The 18848-nt window shown below is 43.9% G+C and overlaps 1 protein-coding gene across 1 annotated transcript in view; it reads left to right on the top strand.

Moving 5' to 3' along the window:
• MYLK (myosin light chain kinase) overlaps positions 1 to 18848 on the top strand; it is a gene marked incomplete in the record, with an annotated part of 315646 nt that overhangs the window by 172671 nt on the left and 124127 nt on the right. Inside the window, 1 exon segment of the mRNA XM_034786555.1 lies at positions 53 to 205. Coding sequence (XP_034642446.1) covers positions 53 to 205 — 153 coding nt within the window.

Genomic DNA, 18848 nt, shown 5'->3' with positions numbered 1-18848 from the left:
GGCCTGCTGAATGTGATGTGTTAAGAAATGTTCTCTTTCTTCCTGTCTGCAGATGAACCAATTCAGTATGCCCATTCCATCTTCGAAGATGGGGTTGCAAAGTTGACTGTACAAGATGCTTTACCAGAAGATGATGGTGTTTATACCTGTCTGGCAGAAAACAGCACAGGACGGGCATCCTGCAGTGCTCAAGTCACTGTCAAAGGTGAATGTTTCGAAGATAAATACTCCGCTGTTGCAGTAGAAATGCTCCCTGACCTGCCTTGATTCTTTCTTCGCTTCCATGTTGATGTGTCCATGCGTGCATCCCATAGGATATATAAGCTTTAGTGGGCTGACTGTCTTCTCCCAACAGCTTTACAAAGGTGTGTTCAGCTGCATCAAAGCTATGTGGCTGATCTTGTTAAGGCATTAAGATTCTGAAGCATAAAATAATATGCAGGCAGTAGGCATGAGTAGAAATGCTATGACCGCACTCAAAGCAATTTTATATAACAAGCAACTGTGGTGCAAGAAATAGTGCTGCTAAGGTTTTGTGAATACCGAGCTTGGAGGGGATGTATAACTACAGGACAGGAGTGTCTGTGATGGAAGCAAGATGAGTGCAGTATCAATAACTATCAGGCAGGGAAAGGTATGGAACAGAGCGTAGCATACTAGTGTTCATACATACTGCCACGTCATTCCCCTAAAATGCAGTGTTTCGAGAACACCATTGCCTGGGGGCAAAATTGCAGGAGCAAGTGTGATGCCATAGTACAACTCCTCACACCTTGAGCCAGTGCGGCTGGGAGTTTGGCCACACACTTGACTCCCAGATGGAAGCATTAACTTTAAATTGCTCTCAAATAACACTTTCTGGCTACCTGGGAGCAGTGGCTCTCCAACTCAAGGGAGTCTGGGTGAGATGAAAGGAGTGGGAGAGGAAAGGTTATGATGAGTGAATAGGGTGATCTCCTGTCCCTGGAAACTGGGAGTCCTCCTCGCTTTACAAAGATCAGTGCTTATAAAGCTCTGGATACTGGCAAACTGAAGGCATCTGCAGACAGCTGACCTGGTGCAATGGATGACTGCATGGCTGAATTGAATTGAACTTCCCCCATCAGGCCTGTCCCACGTTGACCTCTTGTCCTCCTACTGGGGACCTTGCAGGGAGTTTCCCCCACTGCACGAGAACTTGAACCAGCCTTCCCTCTCGCTCAGAGTTAAATCTACTGCATGTCAGAGAAAGAGAGCAAGGAGTGGGTGCCCTCCTCTCGATAAACCCTCCTCTGCTTACCTCCAGGATGCCCACGAGAATGTCTCATTACATTGTGGTATGTTTCCCCAAGCACCTCCCCCCAGTCCTACATGACCAGCATCCAGATTTCATGCTATGAACAGCTGATCATTGTATTCACAAAGGCAAAGGGTTGATTTGGACCAGGTAGGTCCCATTCATTGTGTATATATTGAGGGAGACAGCAGTTGCCTTAATTGAGGTTGCCTTGAGTGGGGTTCAAAAATCCAGGTATATGAAGACCGTGGCTGGCAAGAGGGGAAATCCTATTCTGTGCTGAATAACAAGCACAGGCTCACTTCAGCGTTAGCTCATTTACTCTCCTCATTCGAATGCAAAACCTTCTGGTGCATTGTTCATGGGAAAATGCACATTAATCTCTGGTATGAGAAAAACTGTGAAGACTGCGGAACAGTAACCCTATAAAAACACAAGGGCCAATGCGGGAATCGCACTGCCTCCTGTAGATCAGAAACTACTTTTGGAGCTTGCATTTAGGCTTTGTCATTGGCCTGCATCGGTCTGCAACTGCCGCTGTGAGGCGTTTTTTCCCCCACTTGCCATCTCTGCCTGGCTTATGGGATGCACAGCATCTGCGGGGAGAACAGGAGCAGAGTTAGATGTTTGTGGGTCTCACTGTAAAATCATTTAACATTTTAACAGATTTAGGTCACCCCCTAAAACTCTTGACATCCCTGCTGCCATTTGGATTACATTTGCTTTCTCTGTGATTCAGATCAACATGGATTTTCATGCCAAAAATAGTCCCAAATTTTAACCTCTGATTTCAGAATCTCTTATCTCTTTTGTATATTTTCATAAGGCTCCCTAGCAAATACTAATGGGCATTAGTGTTCTCTGAAGCACTCAGTGCTGCTGGTGTGGCCACCCTAAATGTTTGGTTTGCAATGGGCAGATTACAGCAGAAAATTAATGTACATACTGGAAAAAGGGAAAGTAATAAATCTTCTCCAGACCAGACACTGCATTTTGGGATAATACCTAGTGCAGGGGCGGGCAAACTTTTTGGCCTGAGGGTCACATCAGGTTTCCGAAATTGTATGGAGGGCCAGTGAGGGGAGGCTGTGCCTCCCCAAACAGCCAGGTGTGGTCCGGCTCCCACCCCCTATCCAACCCCCCCCTGCTTCTTGCCCCCTGATGTCTCCCGCTGGACTCCTGCCCCATCCAAACCCCCCATTCCCTTCTCCATACATCCATCCCTGACTGCCCCCAGAACCCCCGCCCCTGACTGCCCCATCCAACCCCTCCTCTCATTCCTGACTGTCCCCTGGGACCCCTGCCCCATCCAACCACCCCTTCTCCCTGACCGCCCCCGGAACCCCTGCTCCTGACTGCTCCCCACCACCCCATCCAACGTCTTCTCTTATTCCTGACTGCCTGCAGGGACCCCTGCCCTCATTCAATCCTCCTGTTCCCTGCCCTCTGACCTCCCTGACCCCCATCCACACCCCTGTCCTCCACCCCGAACTCCCCTGCCCCCTTACCGCGCTGCCTGGAGCACCGGTGGCTGGCGGTGCTACAGCCGTGCCGCCCAGAGCACCAGAACAGGCCACCGTACCACCTGGCTGGAGCCAGCCACGCCACACAGCACAGAGCACTGGGTCAGGCTGTGTCTCTGCAGCTGTGCTGCCCAGCAAGAGCATTGCGCTGGTGGCGCAGGGAGCGAAGGCTGCGGGGGAGGGAGACTAGCCTCCAGGGCCAGGAGCTCAGGGGCCGGGCAGGAAGGTCCCGCGGGCTGTAGTTTGCCCACCTCTGACCTAGCGTGTGACCCATCTCTCCCCACTTTGTATTCCTCTCTCAGGCAGTTTAAGTCCCCTGGTGTGATCCATAACTCCAGTTGTTCACACTCCCAGCTACAGGTAGCAAAGTAAATAATAGTACCGTGTCCTTACATATCACCTTTAACCCAAGGATCTCAAAGTGCTTCGCCAACGTGTGTTAATAGTAACATTCCTTTTTACATATGAGGAGTCCCTGAAGATTATTGGCTGGACTTTCAGCAGTGCAGGGTATTGTGTCCAAAGGGAGTTGCAGGTGATAAGTGCTCTGAAATTCAGGCCACAGATGATTTACCCAAAGTGCACAGTGAGTTAGTGACAGAATTGAGAATAGAACCTGCTCACTGGCCCTTGCTCTAACCATTAGACCTGCTGTCTCCCTCACTCCAGTGAATAGCAATAGAAAAGAAAATGAGAGAGCAATTTGATAAGCTCCCTTTGAACCTGAAATGATTGTTGGCTTTGAACAATTTGTATTGAGTTCCGATCAAGCTGCAGAGGAAACAAAGATTCCCATTGTATATCAGTATTAATCTGACACCAGTGTACAGAATTCTGCTTTCTGTAACCTGTTTCCCTGGTCATATTTCTGAATCTATGTGGAACTAAATTTCATGCTGCATCACCATTTTGGCTCAGTTACCAAAATGACACTGTGATGGGGTGGAGTAGGCCCAAAGGCCCCCTGCTGGAGGCCTCAGTGATCTGCCACACCCATCCCAGGAAAGAAGCAGTGGAGAGGTCCTCCAATCAGATTAGAGTGTCTGCAGGGGAAGCAGCCAATCAGGGCCCAGGAGGGCCATATAAAAGGAACTGCAGAACAGCCCAGAAGGCAGTTGCTGCTTGAAGCTGAAGAAGAAAGATTTGTGGGCCTGGCTGCCTGGAAGAGCAGTAGGGCCATAGACAGCTCAGTGTCGGCAGTGACCAGGGGAGTGAGAGGCACCTGGCTGGCTGCAGGGACTGAGCCCGGGAAGGGCCACAGGAAGATAGTGTCTCCAGGGAGGAAGCTCTGGGGATACGGCCCCATACAGGGCTGGACTGATTTAAAGACTGTGGACACTCCCGCAAGGGGGTGCTCACGAGAGATGTGTGCCGACCCTGTTACAGGCGCAAACCTATGTTGAAGGAGCAGTAACATCTGCTGTGGTCATTTGGGGAAGTTTACCTGGAGTGAGGTGTCTTGAAAGTTCAACTTGGTTTTGCCCAAAAATCCAAAAAGCTCTCTTCAGTTTTATTTTTCAAAGAAAACAATTAATGAATTAGAGCAAAGCCTTTCAAATAACTTTCAGAAAGGCCCCATGTAGGCGTGGCAAATAATTTATAAAAGGAAAGTCTGCCTTATACGGGCTGTTAGATTGCAGATCAAATTTAAAACTGAAAGAATATTACACATCCCATAAGGTAAACAGGGTGTAAAAATAGCCTAGACATTGTCCCTTCAGAACCCCACTGCCCTCCCTTAGTCTGTCTCTTGTTAGACCTATTTGTTTCTGTCAAAGGTAATTTCCTATTGTGGCATTAATGCAGGAAACTAACATCTCACATCTCCTTATGGTTAAAAAGGGCCTGATCCAAAGCCTATGGAATTCAATGGGAGACTTTCCATTAACTTCAATGAGCTTTGGCTCAGGCCCGTAATGACCAGTTTGGGCCATTGTGGTAAAGCATTTCTTCCCCATCATCAGTTTTGGATTAATTTGTAACTGGGATTTGCCTTATTAATATGAGATAGGGCCCAGTGCTGCGAGGGGCTGAGCACGCTGCATTGTTACTCATTCTAATGAATGAAAGCTTGAAGCGACTCAGCATTTCACAGAAGGCTCTTAGCACCTTGTTGGATTGGGCCCACGCTCTGCACTTCCATTGCACCAGAGGGGGGAGGGATAGCTCAGTGGTTTGAGCATTGGCCTGCTGAACCCAGGGTTGTGAGTTCAGTGCTTGAGGGGGCCACTTAGGGATCTGAGGCAAAATCAGTACTTGGTCCTGCTAGTGAAGGCAGGGGGCTTGACTGGATGACCTTCCAGGGTCCCTTCCAGTTCTATGAGATGGGTATATCTCCATATAGGTATATCTATGACAATTTCAAAACACTTTACAAACAGTAAGTAATTAATCCTCCTATCATCCGATCAGTGTAAGGCAGGAAAATATTATCCCCACTCGACAGATGGTGAAACTGAGATAAAGAAAGGTTAAGTGATTTGCCCAAGGGAGTCTGAGGTAGAGCCAGGAGTAGAATCCTGATGAATTCTGATGGGGTGAGAAACTCAGTGTGGAGAATCCTAAAAACCTAACTGTCTTTGACTTCAGTATTATATAGCTGAAATGTGATAAGGGGTTGATTTCCAAGAAATGAGCAGCACATTTTTAAAAACAAGTCTGACAAATCTTTTCAACATAAGAACCTTTTCTAGCTTTGACCTCCTTCAATGGAATGCACTGCATAGAGTGCTGTGCTAATGATTATTATATGAGGGAAACCAGATGTGTGCTGAAACAGTATAAACCAGGCTAGACTTCCCCTAGGCTCGGGTGTGGGGCCAGAAATGAGGGGTTCAAGGTGTGGGAGTGGGCTTCGGGCTAGGGTTGGGGTGGGGAGGAGGGAGAGGGCTCTGGTTGGGGTTGTGGGCTCCTGGCTGGGGCCAAGTGATTTGGAATGCGGGAGTGGGCTCTGGGCAGGGGGTTGGGGTGCGGGAAGAGGTTCGGGGTGTGGGCTCTGGGAAGGAGTTTAGGTGCAGGAGAGCGTTCAGAGTTGGGGTGCAGGTTAGGGCTCTGGGGTGGGGCAAGGGATGAGGGGTTTGGAGTGCAGGAGGGGGCTCTGGGCTGGGATGGGGGGGCATGTGAGGGCTCCGGCTGGGGGTGCGGGCTCTGAAGTGGGGCTGGAGATAAGAGGTTTGGGGTGTAGGAGGAGGCGGCTCCGGGCTGGGGCAGAGAGTTTGGGGTGTGGTCTCCGGCTGGGCGGCACTTGCCTCAGGCAGCTCCCGGTCAGCGGTGCACCGGGGCTAAGGCAGGCTCCCTGCCTGCCCTGGCTCTGCACTGCTCCCGGAAGCGGCCGGCATGTCCGACCCCTAGGGAGAGGCACAGCCAGGCGGCTCTACATGGTGCGCGCTGCCCATGCCTGGAGGCATCATGGTTCCCAGCCAATGGGAGCTGTGGAGCTGGCGCTGGGGGTAGCTCGAAGCTTCCCTGAGGCCCCTGCTCCTAGGGGCCGCAGGGACATGCCAGTTGCTTCCGGGAGCTGTGCGGAGCCGACTGGACTTTTAACAGCCTGGCAAGCCAGCACTCGCAGCTCCAGCCCTGCAGGACTGGATGGAGAAGGGGGGGAGGAGCACCAAGGCTCGGGGCTTCCAGCCAGCAGCATGGAGAAGCGGCAGGCTGGATCTGGCCCACAGGCCGTAGGTTCCCCACCCCTGGTTTATATTGTGTATATATTTGGGGGTTGATAATTTGTAAAAGTGAGCAAAATGTGTTTGCAATTGCATGACTAGTTTGCTTGTGTAAATTATTGTGATTATATGTGCAAACCGGCCAATTACACACTTAAATGGCAACAGTTAACCAATTTGCACATTGAGCTGTGGAGATGGCGCATGAAAATTAGATACACAAGCATTTTCACATATAATTGTGCACCCAACTTCTAAAAAGCTCATCTCCTTAATGGGCAGTGCATATTTACAACACACTGTGCATTCAGGTCACCTGAGATAAAGCTATAGTATTTATATCCAGAGATAGTGATTTTAGATGCTGAAGTTGAAATATAAGGTAGCTATTTATAAATCATGTATAACAGTGCTTCTATCATTCTTCCTCTATAGGTCTCCAGTTGCTTTCAGAGAGGGAGTAAACATTATTATCCCCATTTTATGGACAGGAAACCAAGGCACAGAGAGTTTGTGACTGGGACAAGGCTTATAGCAAGTCAGTGGCAGAGTTTGGAATAGAGGTCCGAATCTGCCGACACATAGCCCGCACTCAGTCCCCTAGACTATGACTAGCACCAGGGTCCCACTGGTATGTGTTTCAAATACACTAATATCATAAAGCCCTTTGAAGCACTGTAGCTATTCACTAACAAAAGCCAGGGGAACCTCTTTTCTTTTATTTACAGTGTATATTGGTCTAAGCTACAAAGTTTGGATCCCAGCTACTTGAAATCTGGGAAGATTCTGGATCTCTGTTTATTAATATGAAATGATTTTGTTACTGCAAGGATAAAACAGCTTGCTTTGATGTCTAGGGAAATTTCCTTCCGCCTTGCAGTTAAATCCAGCAATACATGATAACCAGGGCACCTGACTGGCAGTGTGCTCTGCTTTCATAATTTGGGTCTCTCTCTTCCCCTAGACTCTCCATTGCCACCAGCTTGTCCTCAGCATTGGCAATATCTAGTCATGAGGATGGTGGCAACATAGATGCAGGCCTAAGACTTTTTTTTGGTGCCGTCTTCCTGGTCTGCCACCATATAAGTTCATTTTGCAGACACTCCTTGTCTGCATTCTGTGTTCATTGTAAAGAGTCTGCTTCCTAAAATTGCTTCTCTGGCTCATCCAATGCTGTACAGTGACGGCTGCAGCTCTTATTAATGCTCTTGACCCCATTTCTATCCCTTGCCAATGGTTCACTTTCAGTTCTGTTCTTCTCACCCCCACTTAATACCACCCTCTCTATCCTATTCATATAGATATTTATTTATACAGTCTCCCCAGAGTAAGTGTCTGTGTTGGGTAGCCTGTAGCCTTCATAATCTGATTAGTGTAGGCATTCATTGATCAGTGGACAAGCAGATTAGAGTCACCTGAAAGCCTGTCAGTCTCTGCTGTAACCATTTTATCACAGCAGTAAAGGGATATGCTTTCTGGAAAACGACTTGGTTTTGTTCCTGCCACTGTGTGAGTGGGGCCACAATACGTAATTTAGTGGATGACAAGCTTTCAGGTAGGAGACTTTTCCCTCTGTATTTGCTTAGTAGGTTTTCTTTTTACACCTTAGAGTGACCTCTCTTGGACAATAATCTTTAAACAAGGTTATCACTGATTATTCCGTAATCAGCCTCTTTGAAGCTTAAGTGAAATCCTGTATTTTTGTGTCATAGAAATATATATTTCTGCTCGAGGTACATGAAGTGTAATGTTCTACTTGTATAATGTTGACATTGGTTACAGCTGTGCAGAGCTGCAACTTTATCTGAAAGCATTATTGTCTAATGTGGTGTAACTGGTAGAGGACAATAGAAGATTTTTAAGAATATACAAGTCAGTCTTGTTACTCATTAAAAAGTTATACCGAGCTATTGATCTAGAAAACCTCCTTGGCTACATGACACAGGATCACAGAACAAGCTTTGAAAGGACATATTTTTGTTGCCCTAGAAATGCAGTGAAATGTCAGAGGGAAGCCATAATGATCAGAACTAATGTAGTCAACTTATTTTAGCAGTGTCTTAGTGTTAGTATTCCAACCCTCTGTTTATATGTTTCACTTACAACTGCAAGCCTTGTAGGATTAAGCTTCCTTTTAAACAAATTTCCCTTCTCTTGACACCCAAGGCCATGGAACACAAAATGCAGGCTAAAAATCAAAAATGAGGGACAAAAGTGAAACACGTGAGCAAGTTTTAAATTATGTAAGACTCAGTCCATCAGCATGAGTGACATTGTCTAAAGACAGTTTAATGAGAGAAACCATTTCCAGGAAAAATGGAACTAAATTTGCATGGAAATGAGGGTTGTCTGTGTACAGAAGGAACAAAAGCTAAAAAGTATGAATTACATGAATATTTCTTGTAAAAGAAAAAGTTGAGCTACGTACAGTCAGTGTGTTTTTGATTTAAAAACCCATCTAAATCGGATGGTACCATATAAGGTGGTCAAATGCTGTGATATTAGAGACAAGGTGGGTAAGGTAATATCTTTTATTGGACAACTTCTGTTGGTGAGAGAGACAAGCTTACACAGAGCTCTTCCTCAGGTCTGGGAAAGGTACTCAGAATGTCACTGAATCACAGTCAACTTAGGAACTATCCTGCATTGGCAGGGAGATGGACTGAGTGATCAAGTAGGCCTTTTCATCGCTGACTTCCAGCCTCACAGAAGTGTCACCAGGGCCGGCTCCAGGGTTTTGGCCACCCCAAGCAGCCAAAACCAAAAAAAAAAAAAAAAGCCGCGATCGCGATCTGCGGCGGCAATTCGGCGGGAGGTCCTTCACTCCGAGCCGGAGTGAGGGACTGTCCGCCGAATTGCCGCAGAATACCTGGACCTGCCGCCCCTCTCCCAAGCGGCCACCCCAAGCACCTGCTTGAGAAGCTGGTGCCTGGAGCCGGCCCTGAGTGTCACATCCTTTTGTCAAACATTCTATGTTGAACAAAATGCAACCACCAAAATATGTTAAAAAACAATGTTGATAAAATATGTATAAACTAGTTTTAAAAACAAGGTCACACTATGATCCTAAAAAAGTTTCCTAAAGTAGCGGATGTGGATTAGTTAACCAGTTATAAATCAAAAAGTCATTCTGATAAAACCATCTCTGTGAAATGAGCCTGATTTTATAAAGCTCTTCAGAAAGTATTGTTGTGCATATGGATTCAGAACAGGTGTGATATGGGTTGTCAGGAAGACCTTGGCAGAAGAAATCAATAGGAGCTGCAGCTGTTCAGCCCCTTGGTAAATTAGATCCTAAGTACCTGAGAATGGGATGCAATATGTATTTTATAGAAGTAAAATGGGCTTGGATTTTAACTCTAACCCTCATAATTGTACAAACTAATTTAATGCTTGTTGAGATTCTAGCTGAAGTTATGAATTCACCCTTCCTGTGACATACACACTGGAAGGTACTTTCAATCTAACTGTATTGAACTTCACATCCACAAGCAAATGGCTTTCCAGACCAGCCTTTGGTTATTATATACTCATGCTCATGAGACAGCCCTGTTGCCTCTGTATATTTGAGTGAATGGGAAAGAGAAAACCAATCACATGCTTCAGTCCCCTGCATGGCATCCGTCCTGGTTCCCATTGCTTGAGGCACTCATGAGACCGACTTTGACATCTACAAGCTCTGCCAAACAATTACATAAGTTAAAATCATTAGGTGAGAAATTACATAATGGTTAAAATAGTTAGCTGAGCATTGGTAGTCCAGTGGGTTAATGTATTAACTAGGGCTGTAGATTAATCGCAGTTAACTCATGCGATTAACGCAAAATTAATTGCAATTAATCGCACTGTTAATAAAATACCAATTGGAATTTATTAAATATTTTGGATTTTTCTACATTTTCAAATATATTGATTTCTATTACAACATAGAATACAACGTGTACAGCGCTCACTTATTATTTTTGATTACAAATATTTACACTGTAAAAATAATAAGAAATAGTATTTTTCAATTCACCTCATACAAGTACTGTAGTGCAGCTGTTCTCAAACTGTGGGGCAGTGAAGTTTGGGTGGGCTCAGACTTCGGCCCCCCTCCTGGGGTCGTGAAGTAATTTTTGTTGTCAGAAGGGGATCGCGGTGCAATGAAGTTTGAGAACCCCTCCTATAGTGCAATCTCTTTATTGTGAAAGTGTAACTTACAAATGTAGACTCTTTTTGTTACAAGAACAGGAGTACTTGTGGCACCTTAGAGACTAACACATTTTTGTTACGTAACTGCACTCAAAAACAAAACAATGAAAAATGTTAGGTCCTACAAGTCCACTCAGTCCTAATTCTTGTTCAGCCAATCACTTGTAAAAGTTTGTTTACATTTATGGGAAATACTGCTGCCTGCTCCATATTTACAATGTCACCTGAAAGTGAGAACAGGTGTTCACATGACACTTTTGTAGCCGGCGTTGCAAGGTATTTACGTGCCAGATATGCTAAACATTGGTATGCCACTTCATGCTTAGGCCACCTTTCCAGAGGACGTGCATCCATGCTGATGATGCTCATTAATAAAATATGTTAATTAAATTAGTAACTGAACTCCTTGGAGGAGAATTGTATGTTTCCTGCTGTTTTACTCTCATTCTGCCATATATTTTATGTTATAGCAGTCTCGGATGATGACGCAGCACAAGTTATTCGTATTAAGAACACTTTCACTGCAGATTTGACAAAATGCAAAGAAGGTACTGTGTCAGGTTGCCTCACTTTAATATGCCACCTGATGTGCTGAGATACCACTGAGCCTGCCTGTTCTGCCAGCCTGGGCCCCTATAACCCTGTCTTGCTGAGCCAGTCATTTAAGTCTCCTCCAGCGCACACACAGGCAGGGTCACACCCAACTGCAGAACGACAGACACTGAGATCAGCTCTGGGAAGACTCAGCTTAAGGGACTTGCCCCAGCACTCAGGTGTCCACCTCCCTTGGAACTTAGACCCAAAGGTATATTATGAAATCTGCCTCCTCCTTCAATGTGGAGGAAGGTATGAACAGCTTCTTACCCCTCCTCCCCATTATGAATTGTACAAAAGGGTTTATATTATAAACAAGAAATAAGTTTAACAACTACAAAAGGTGAATTTTAAGTGGTTAAAGAGATAGCAAACAGAACAAAGCAGATTACTAAGCAAATAAAACCAAACACATCAACTAAGCTTGTTTCACTAAAGAAACTGGTTACAAATAGTAATTTCTCACCCTGAATATTGAATTTAGGCAGGATTCAGAGTTTCTGTAGTTCAGAGTTCCAGTTATTTTTCTTACAGACTGGACCCCTGTCTTTCCCTTCAGGTTGGTTTCTTTGTCCCTTCAGATACTTTCAGCAGTCTGTCTTTCTTGGGTAGGCAAAAAAGGAGAGTCCCCTTTCTCTTCCTCCGCACCCTTAAATAAGATTTACATAAGGCGGGAATCCTTTGTTTCACAAACTTGATGTGCCCCCCCCCTTCCCTTTTAGTGGAAAGTTACAAGAGGTCCAAGATAATGTTTAGTATCAGGTGACAAGACCACCTGACCTAGTAGTGTCACAGTTAGGTCCCAGGATGCCTCCTAGGAGGGAGAGAGATTAATTTCTTCACAGTCTTGTTGTTTCTTCCTAATGGCCCATCAAATCTGATGGCCTGTTGTCTGGTGGGTGTCTTCCCAATACACACCCAGTTGTAATTGTTACACAGTCCCTATTCCTAACTACAGAAATGAGACATGCGTACAAATTGGATAATCATATTCACTAAATCATAACCTTTCCAATGATATCTTACATGAGCCATCTTGCATAAAGTACATCTTGGTTATGTCATATCTATATCATAAGCATATTTTCATAAAGAATATGGAGTATAATGTCACAGGTACCAATGTGAGATTTCTAAAGATAGCTACAGCACTCGAGCCAAGTTTTATGAATCTGAAGTTCCTTCCAAAATCTGAGAGGGACAAGGTGTGGAGCATGCTTTCAAAAGTCTTAAAAGAGCAACACTCTGATGCGGAAACTACAGAACCCGAAGCACCAAAAAAGAAAATCAACCTTCTGCCGGTGGCATCTGACTCACTTGATGAAAATGAACATGCGTCAGTCCGCACTGCTTTGGATTGTTACCGAGCAGAACCCGTCGTCCGCATGGATGTATGTCCTCTGGAAAGGTGGTTGAAGCATGAAGGGATACACGAATCTTTAGCACATCTGGCACATAAATATCTTGCACCACTGGTTACAACGATGCCATGTGAACGCCTGTTCTTATTTTCAGGGGACATAAACAAGAAGAGGGCAGCATTATCAGTATTAAACAGGTTCCTGAGGTGAACTGAGAGCCAAAGGGATAGTTTTGAGGCTAGGGTAATGTGCATATGCTACTTTGCATCTATGAGGAGCTTTCTGTACATACTGATATCTAAAGAATGAAGGCCTGGGGAGTCCATAGAGAGAGAGAGAGTCAGGGGACAGTATAAGAAGGTGTAAGTGAGAATATCTGCAGAAATGGCACTAAACCAGTGGTGGGTATGAGCAAAGTTGCTGGGGTGAGAGGAAAAGAAAGTTCAGGGTCAATGATTGCATCAAGTTTATGGACAGAGGAGGTCAATGGGAGATTTGAATTTAGGGAAACTGAAGAGATGGAGGGGCACGTGAGGATGTTTCTCTTGACCAAGACTTCTGTCTTTAGTCAACTAGCTAAAGGGAAAAGGCTCTGAAAGTGACAGATGTGCAATCATGCATCAGACAGATTGTGGGGGTAAATATGGAGCGGAGACCACTAATGGGGTGTGCTTTGAAGGCATCCCTCAGCAGTGGACAGCCAGTAAAGAAATCTTAACACAATCCAAAAGGTCACTTTTGAGGTTCAGAGCTGAAATGCTGCATTTCTGACTGACTAAGTCTCTGAACGTTCACATCCACAATGCTGCTATCTTGCAAACGTTTTAGGAGCTCTGGAAAACTGCTAATTGAATTCCTACAACAACAATGCACCAACTGTTTGGGCCCTAGAGATGGTCTCTGCTATCCAGTCAAGACCTAGAACAGCATGTTCCATTGGAGTTGGGTCAGATCAGGCCAAAGATGATAGGCAGAGCTCTCCTCCCTGCTCAGCAAGAATGTATAGTTAAGGGACCACACAACGCTGTGGTGTAAAGTCTTTGGTCCCATTCAGCAAAGCACCTAAGCATGTACTTCAGTCAATTCTTAATCAGGAAAGCCCTTATGCACATGATTCAGTAGCTTGCTGAACCAAGGTCTTCATCAGTAGAAGTTGGGAATGATCAAAGTTACTCATGGTGACACCGCCAACGGTGTGTTAGGCAGGTCATCTCAGCCTTCTGTTCCACACTATCATTCTATATATGCCACAAGTGTTACAGAAACGCTATATTTTATGAGTGTATAGAAAGGTTTGTATCCCCCATTCTCCACTATGGCTAATTTTTGTGTCCCTCCACTTGTCATGCTAGGTGTCTGAATTACCATGAGACCAGCTGCACAGATCTCAAAGGGAGCTATATAATTCTTTAAAATTGAGCTCAAAGAGCTTTTCTATACATACAAATGTAGTGATTTAAAGTATGTTATTTCAGGAATTTCCAGGGCTGGAAGTGAGTTCCTGGTTTCACTGAGGTGCTATGAATTTCTCATTTTCCAGTAGTCAAATGCAACCCCCATTTTTAGCCCTGCAGCACTGCGAGATATCTGAGTGAAACTTGTGACATTTTTATGTATAGAAAAGTTGGTACTGGTACATGACTGAAAATTGTGCGACTCCATTTAACCCTGCAGACCTGTCACACAGCCAGTTTCCCCCCTCAATTTGTGCAAGTCGCATCACCTATCTGTGCCTCAGTTTCCCCATCTGCAAAATTAGGATGATGACAATGACCTCCTTTGTAAAGTGCTTTGAGATCTGCGGGTGAACAGCACTATATATGCACTAGGTATCTCCATACCGAGTCTGATCAGAGATTGAATCAAGGGGCACTTTGTGAATTGAAATAGAAAAACAGGATTGTACTAGTTCATTTGGCTATTCCAAACAAAGGCACAAACCTACTATTAGTAGAAACCTGTATCCTTTACTAGTTGCTTCAGGATGAAATTCACCCCACCCACCCAAAACCTGAGTGTTTGGACTCTGTGCAGATGGTGTGCATTGAGGTTGGGCAGGAATAATGGACACAACCCCTTTCTACCACACTTGTGCAAAGTTCTGAGGCCACTGGATTGTTGTAAGCATGGATCTGTAGCCAGCCCCAGAGCTGAGTGCAGTAAACATTTAAGGGAGCCAGCCATGTGCAATTATTCAGGTAGCAGAATACCAAATCAGCACAGTCCCTATGCTTGGCTTAAGTAATGCTAAACATCTTATGCTGCCCTCCACACCATGGACAAATTTTGCCCATAGGGTGGAAGAAACACTACAGCATCTCCAAAAATATTTATAAGACATGTACTGGCTACTGCTGTCTAATTGCACAAGTACATTTTTTCCACGCATGCAGTAATTTAAATATTTTAATATCTATTTATTACCATTCTTTGAGGATCTTATTGTTTTACAAACATTAAGCTTAATACTTCTCTGAGGGCAGTATTTATCCATTTTACAGTTGGAGGAATGTAAGGCAGAGAGAGGTTAAGTGACTTACTGTAGGTCAACAGTGGGTGAAAGTGGCAGAGCTAGGGAATAAAGCCTAGAAAGCTTGTACAGTTGTATTTTATGGGAAGTATTTCCATGTAGCTTCAAGCTAACCAGGCATTCCTCTAATTTGCAGTTGCATTGAAGATCATAGAATGAGTGGCATGTTACCCACTCTTTGCATGGATAACCTTGGATCTTGGTTTGTTCTTAGTCCTATTCAGTTTTCAAATTAAGAACCAATTGACTATAAGCAAGGTCACAATAATTCTACGTTCGCTTTACAGAACATAAATGCCAAATAAGCCAACAATCCAACTAGTCTGGCGTCACATCTCTGATGGTGGCTAACCTAGATGTTGTGGATTTAAAAGTAAAACTTCTATACCGTACCTGGAGAATTTTTTTTCTTGAGCCCAACTGATATCCTGAAACATGAGGGTTATTAGCTCATGTAATTTTGTCTTTGTTTAACTCCAAACACTGTATTTTAAGTTATTCTTAAAAGTTATTCTTGTCTTGATATTCGGTGATAGTAAATATCACAGATTGTAGTAAAATTAAAATACATCACCTCAGCTAGCCGGTCCATTCTGTTCTGTGCATACGTGTAGTTCCCACTGTCACTAATGGGAGAAGTGTGCCTAAATCTCCACACCAAGACTAACCACTTTTTAAATAGCCAAATTCTGCCATCAGTTACACCTGTGTAAATGCTGTATTTTAAGCTGAGGTGGCATAGGTGGTAACAGAGCAAAAAGTCTGCCCCAAAGAGCTGATATTTAAATCTGGCCCTCCATTAATATATGGAGATAAATACCTATCTCATAGAACTGGAAGGGACCTTGAAAGGTCATCAAGTACAGTCCCCTGTCTTCACTAGCAGGACCAATTTTTTGGCCCCAGATCCCTAAATGGCCCCCTCAAGGATTGAACTCACAACCCTGGGTTTAGTAGGCCAGTGCTCAAAGCACTGAGCTATCCCTCCCCCCATTAACTGCAGGCATAAGTGATGGGAGTTTGGTGTCTAAAGGAAACTGTCATGTCACTAGATCTTTAACTGCTATTACATGCACATGCAACATAGGAGACAAGCCGAGGCTTCTTTAAAAGCAAAATTGGCCTTAAGTGCCCTAAGCACATAGAGATTTGATTATTTCTTGTGGTGGTTTTAACCAAATTTGCAAGTTGTGCAAAACTTGCAGAGAATGTGTTGACCACATGAATTTAGGTCTAAGACAGAAAAACACTTTTAGGAAGAATGAGGGACAAATTAGCTGAATGTCAACCCATACCAATTTTCTATGTAATCAGCCCTCTTTTTTTTATTAAGTTGACAGCTCTGTTAATCTGCGACTTGCCAACAGCTGGTGATATTTACATTGGAAATACACAGGAAGGTGGAACTCCTTTCTAAGTGTGTAATTCCAGCTGATAGCTGGGGAGGCTGCAACAGAACTTTAACTGTACATATGTGTGTGAATCTCTGTGTCGGAGAGACATTAGTGGAAACTGCAGCTTCGTTGTCTGAGTTTGCTCACAAGGAGTGATCTCTGGAGTTAAGTCTTCTCTTCAGCTCAGTTGATTTATTAGCCTTTGAGCCAAAACAATATTTAAACACCATAAATGGTAAACGCTGCTCAGAGAGTCCCTACGCAGGGGTCAGGCTAGGCATTATTGGGCTGCTTTACCATATGACTCTGGCAAACAGATTCCTCTGGTATAATTAAGTCTTTTATAAGACTAAACAGTAGGTTTGCAGCATTCTGAGTACAAGGCAGCAAACATTTCATTCTTTGCATATCCTTGACCGTAACTGGCTACAGCCTGATCCTGTGACAAATTCAGTATCCTGCAGTTGCAGTGATTTCAGGGGGGGTTGATAGCTCTCTGCTCCTCACAAGGAAGGGGCCCTATGTGTGTACTTTTATACCCACTTAGAGGATTGAGAATAGAAGAAATGTTTGTCACCGCTGAACACTAAGAATATTAGTAGTAGTCATCAGAGTAGGTGTTTTTATAGACAGTAAAGAATTGGCACAGCAGCTATAGAGAGGTGAATTACATAGTGTTGATTATGTATGCCCACAAGCAAATGAGGACAGAATAGAAATTGTATACCAGTGCATCAAAGGCCATGCATCTCTTTCCTGTCCTTTTCCAAAAATGCTAGGACCCTGCCTCTCTCGTAGGAAGTCAGAAGCATTTGAACTTTGTCTCTCATCTCTCTGGATTTAATGCACTTGCTGGCAGTTCTTTTAATAAACAAAGAATTGGATGCCCATTTAAGTGTTTTTTTTTTTCTAATCAAAAGTGAATCATTATGGGAGAGGAAACACTGTGGGAAAATCCTATATTACTCCTGCTTGGTATAAGATACATGTGGGTGTATAATGTAGCCTTTAAATGCCTCCCTTTCTATTTCTAGTCTTCCAGGCCAAGGACTGTGCTCTTTGGACTGATAATTATGGAATCTATTTATTTTCCCTTTGGGCTCTGCATCCTATTACTCTGTTTCCCAAGGATCTTAAGTTTTAAAACCAGAAGGAAGAGAGAAATGCAGGAGTTGTATGATTATTATTTTAAACATTGTTTTATATATATATTATATATATATTATATATATATATATATGTCCATCCACCACAGTTCATAAAGGATTGATCCAAAGCCCACTGAAATCATAGGGAGTCTTTCTATTGAATTCAATGAGCTTCAGATCAAAACTGGTTTTAAGACATCAGCAAGAATTAAGCTCTGTGCATAGGAGGAAAATCAGTTCTTTTAGACTGGGAATTTCAATGGAGCCTAAGGGAGTTCACCACCAAAATCCCATTGATGATCAATTGTCTTTTTGAAAATCCCAGGCTTAATTCAAGGGATAGCATAGACTATACTGTCCTGCATTATTTGGCCTCCTGTATGAAGCAAACAGCTGTTGTTAAACTGGTGCCTATTTTTATAAATTACAGTAATATATCCCAGCTGTTAGACGATTACATTTTTTAAAAACGGATTTATGAAATTTGCCTTAATGCTTCATCAGACCATTTAACCATCTGTTTAACCATCTTGATTGCTAGCCCTTGGAATGGATTGTAAAGACATAATTCAGTAGAGCTGAGTGCAGCAACTATGCTGAAATTCATTTAAAAAAATAAACATCCCACAGTTCAATAGGTTATTTTTGTCATCACGACAATTTTCTCATGTGATAGCTTCTGGCTTTTTACTCTTAAACTAAATCTAAGGCTGATAAAGCAACAGAACAGCGAATCAGAAAAATGGAGGAGAGAAGTCAAAAGGATGTAGTTTGTTGTAGTTCTTAACACCAGCTGAGGTTGAGGTTACTGCATTTCACATTTGGTGCATCAAGGCCAGGAGTGCAGGCAGAGATGAGGATAAATAAGGGCCTTCATCCAAAACCTCAAACCAACCTGTGTTGAGGTCCCAGATTTTTCAATTAACTCTTTCCCATTTATCAGAGGGGGAGTGTTAGTCTGAATCTGTAAAAAGCAACAGAGGGTCCTGTGGCACCTTTAAGACTAACAGAAGTATTGGGAGCATAAGCTTTCGTGGGTGAGAAGCTCACTTCTTCAGATGCATCTCTTGCATCTGAAGAAGTGAGGTTCTCACCCACGAAAGCTTATGCTCCCAATACTTCTGTTAGTCTTAAAGGTGCCACAGGACCCTCTGTTGCTTTTT

This window comes from Trachemys scripta, chromosome 11 (genome assembly GCF_013100865.1).
Source record: "Trachemys scripta elegans isolate TJP31775 chromosome 11, CAS_Tse_1.0, whole genome shotgun sequence".
NCBI lineage: Eukaryota > Metazoa > Chordata > Testudines > Emydidae > Trachemys > Trachemys scripta.
Note: the sequence above shows the minus strand (reverse complement) of the source record. Positions and strands in the feature narration are given on the sequence as shown.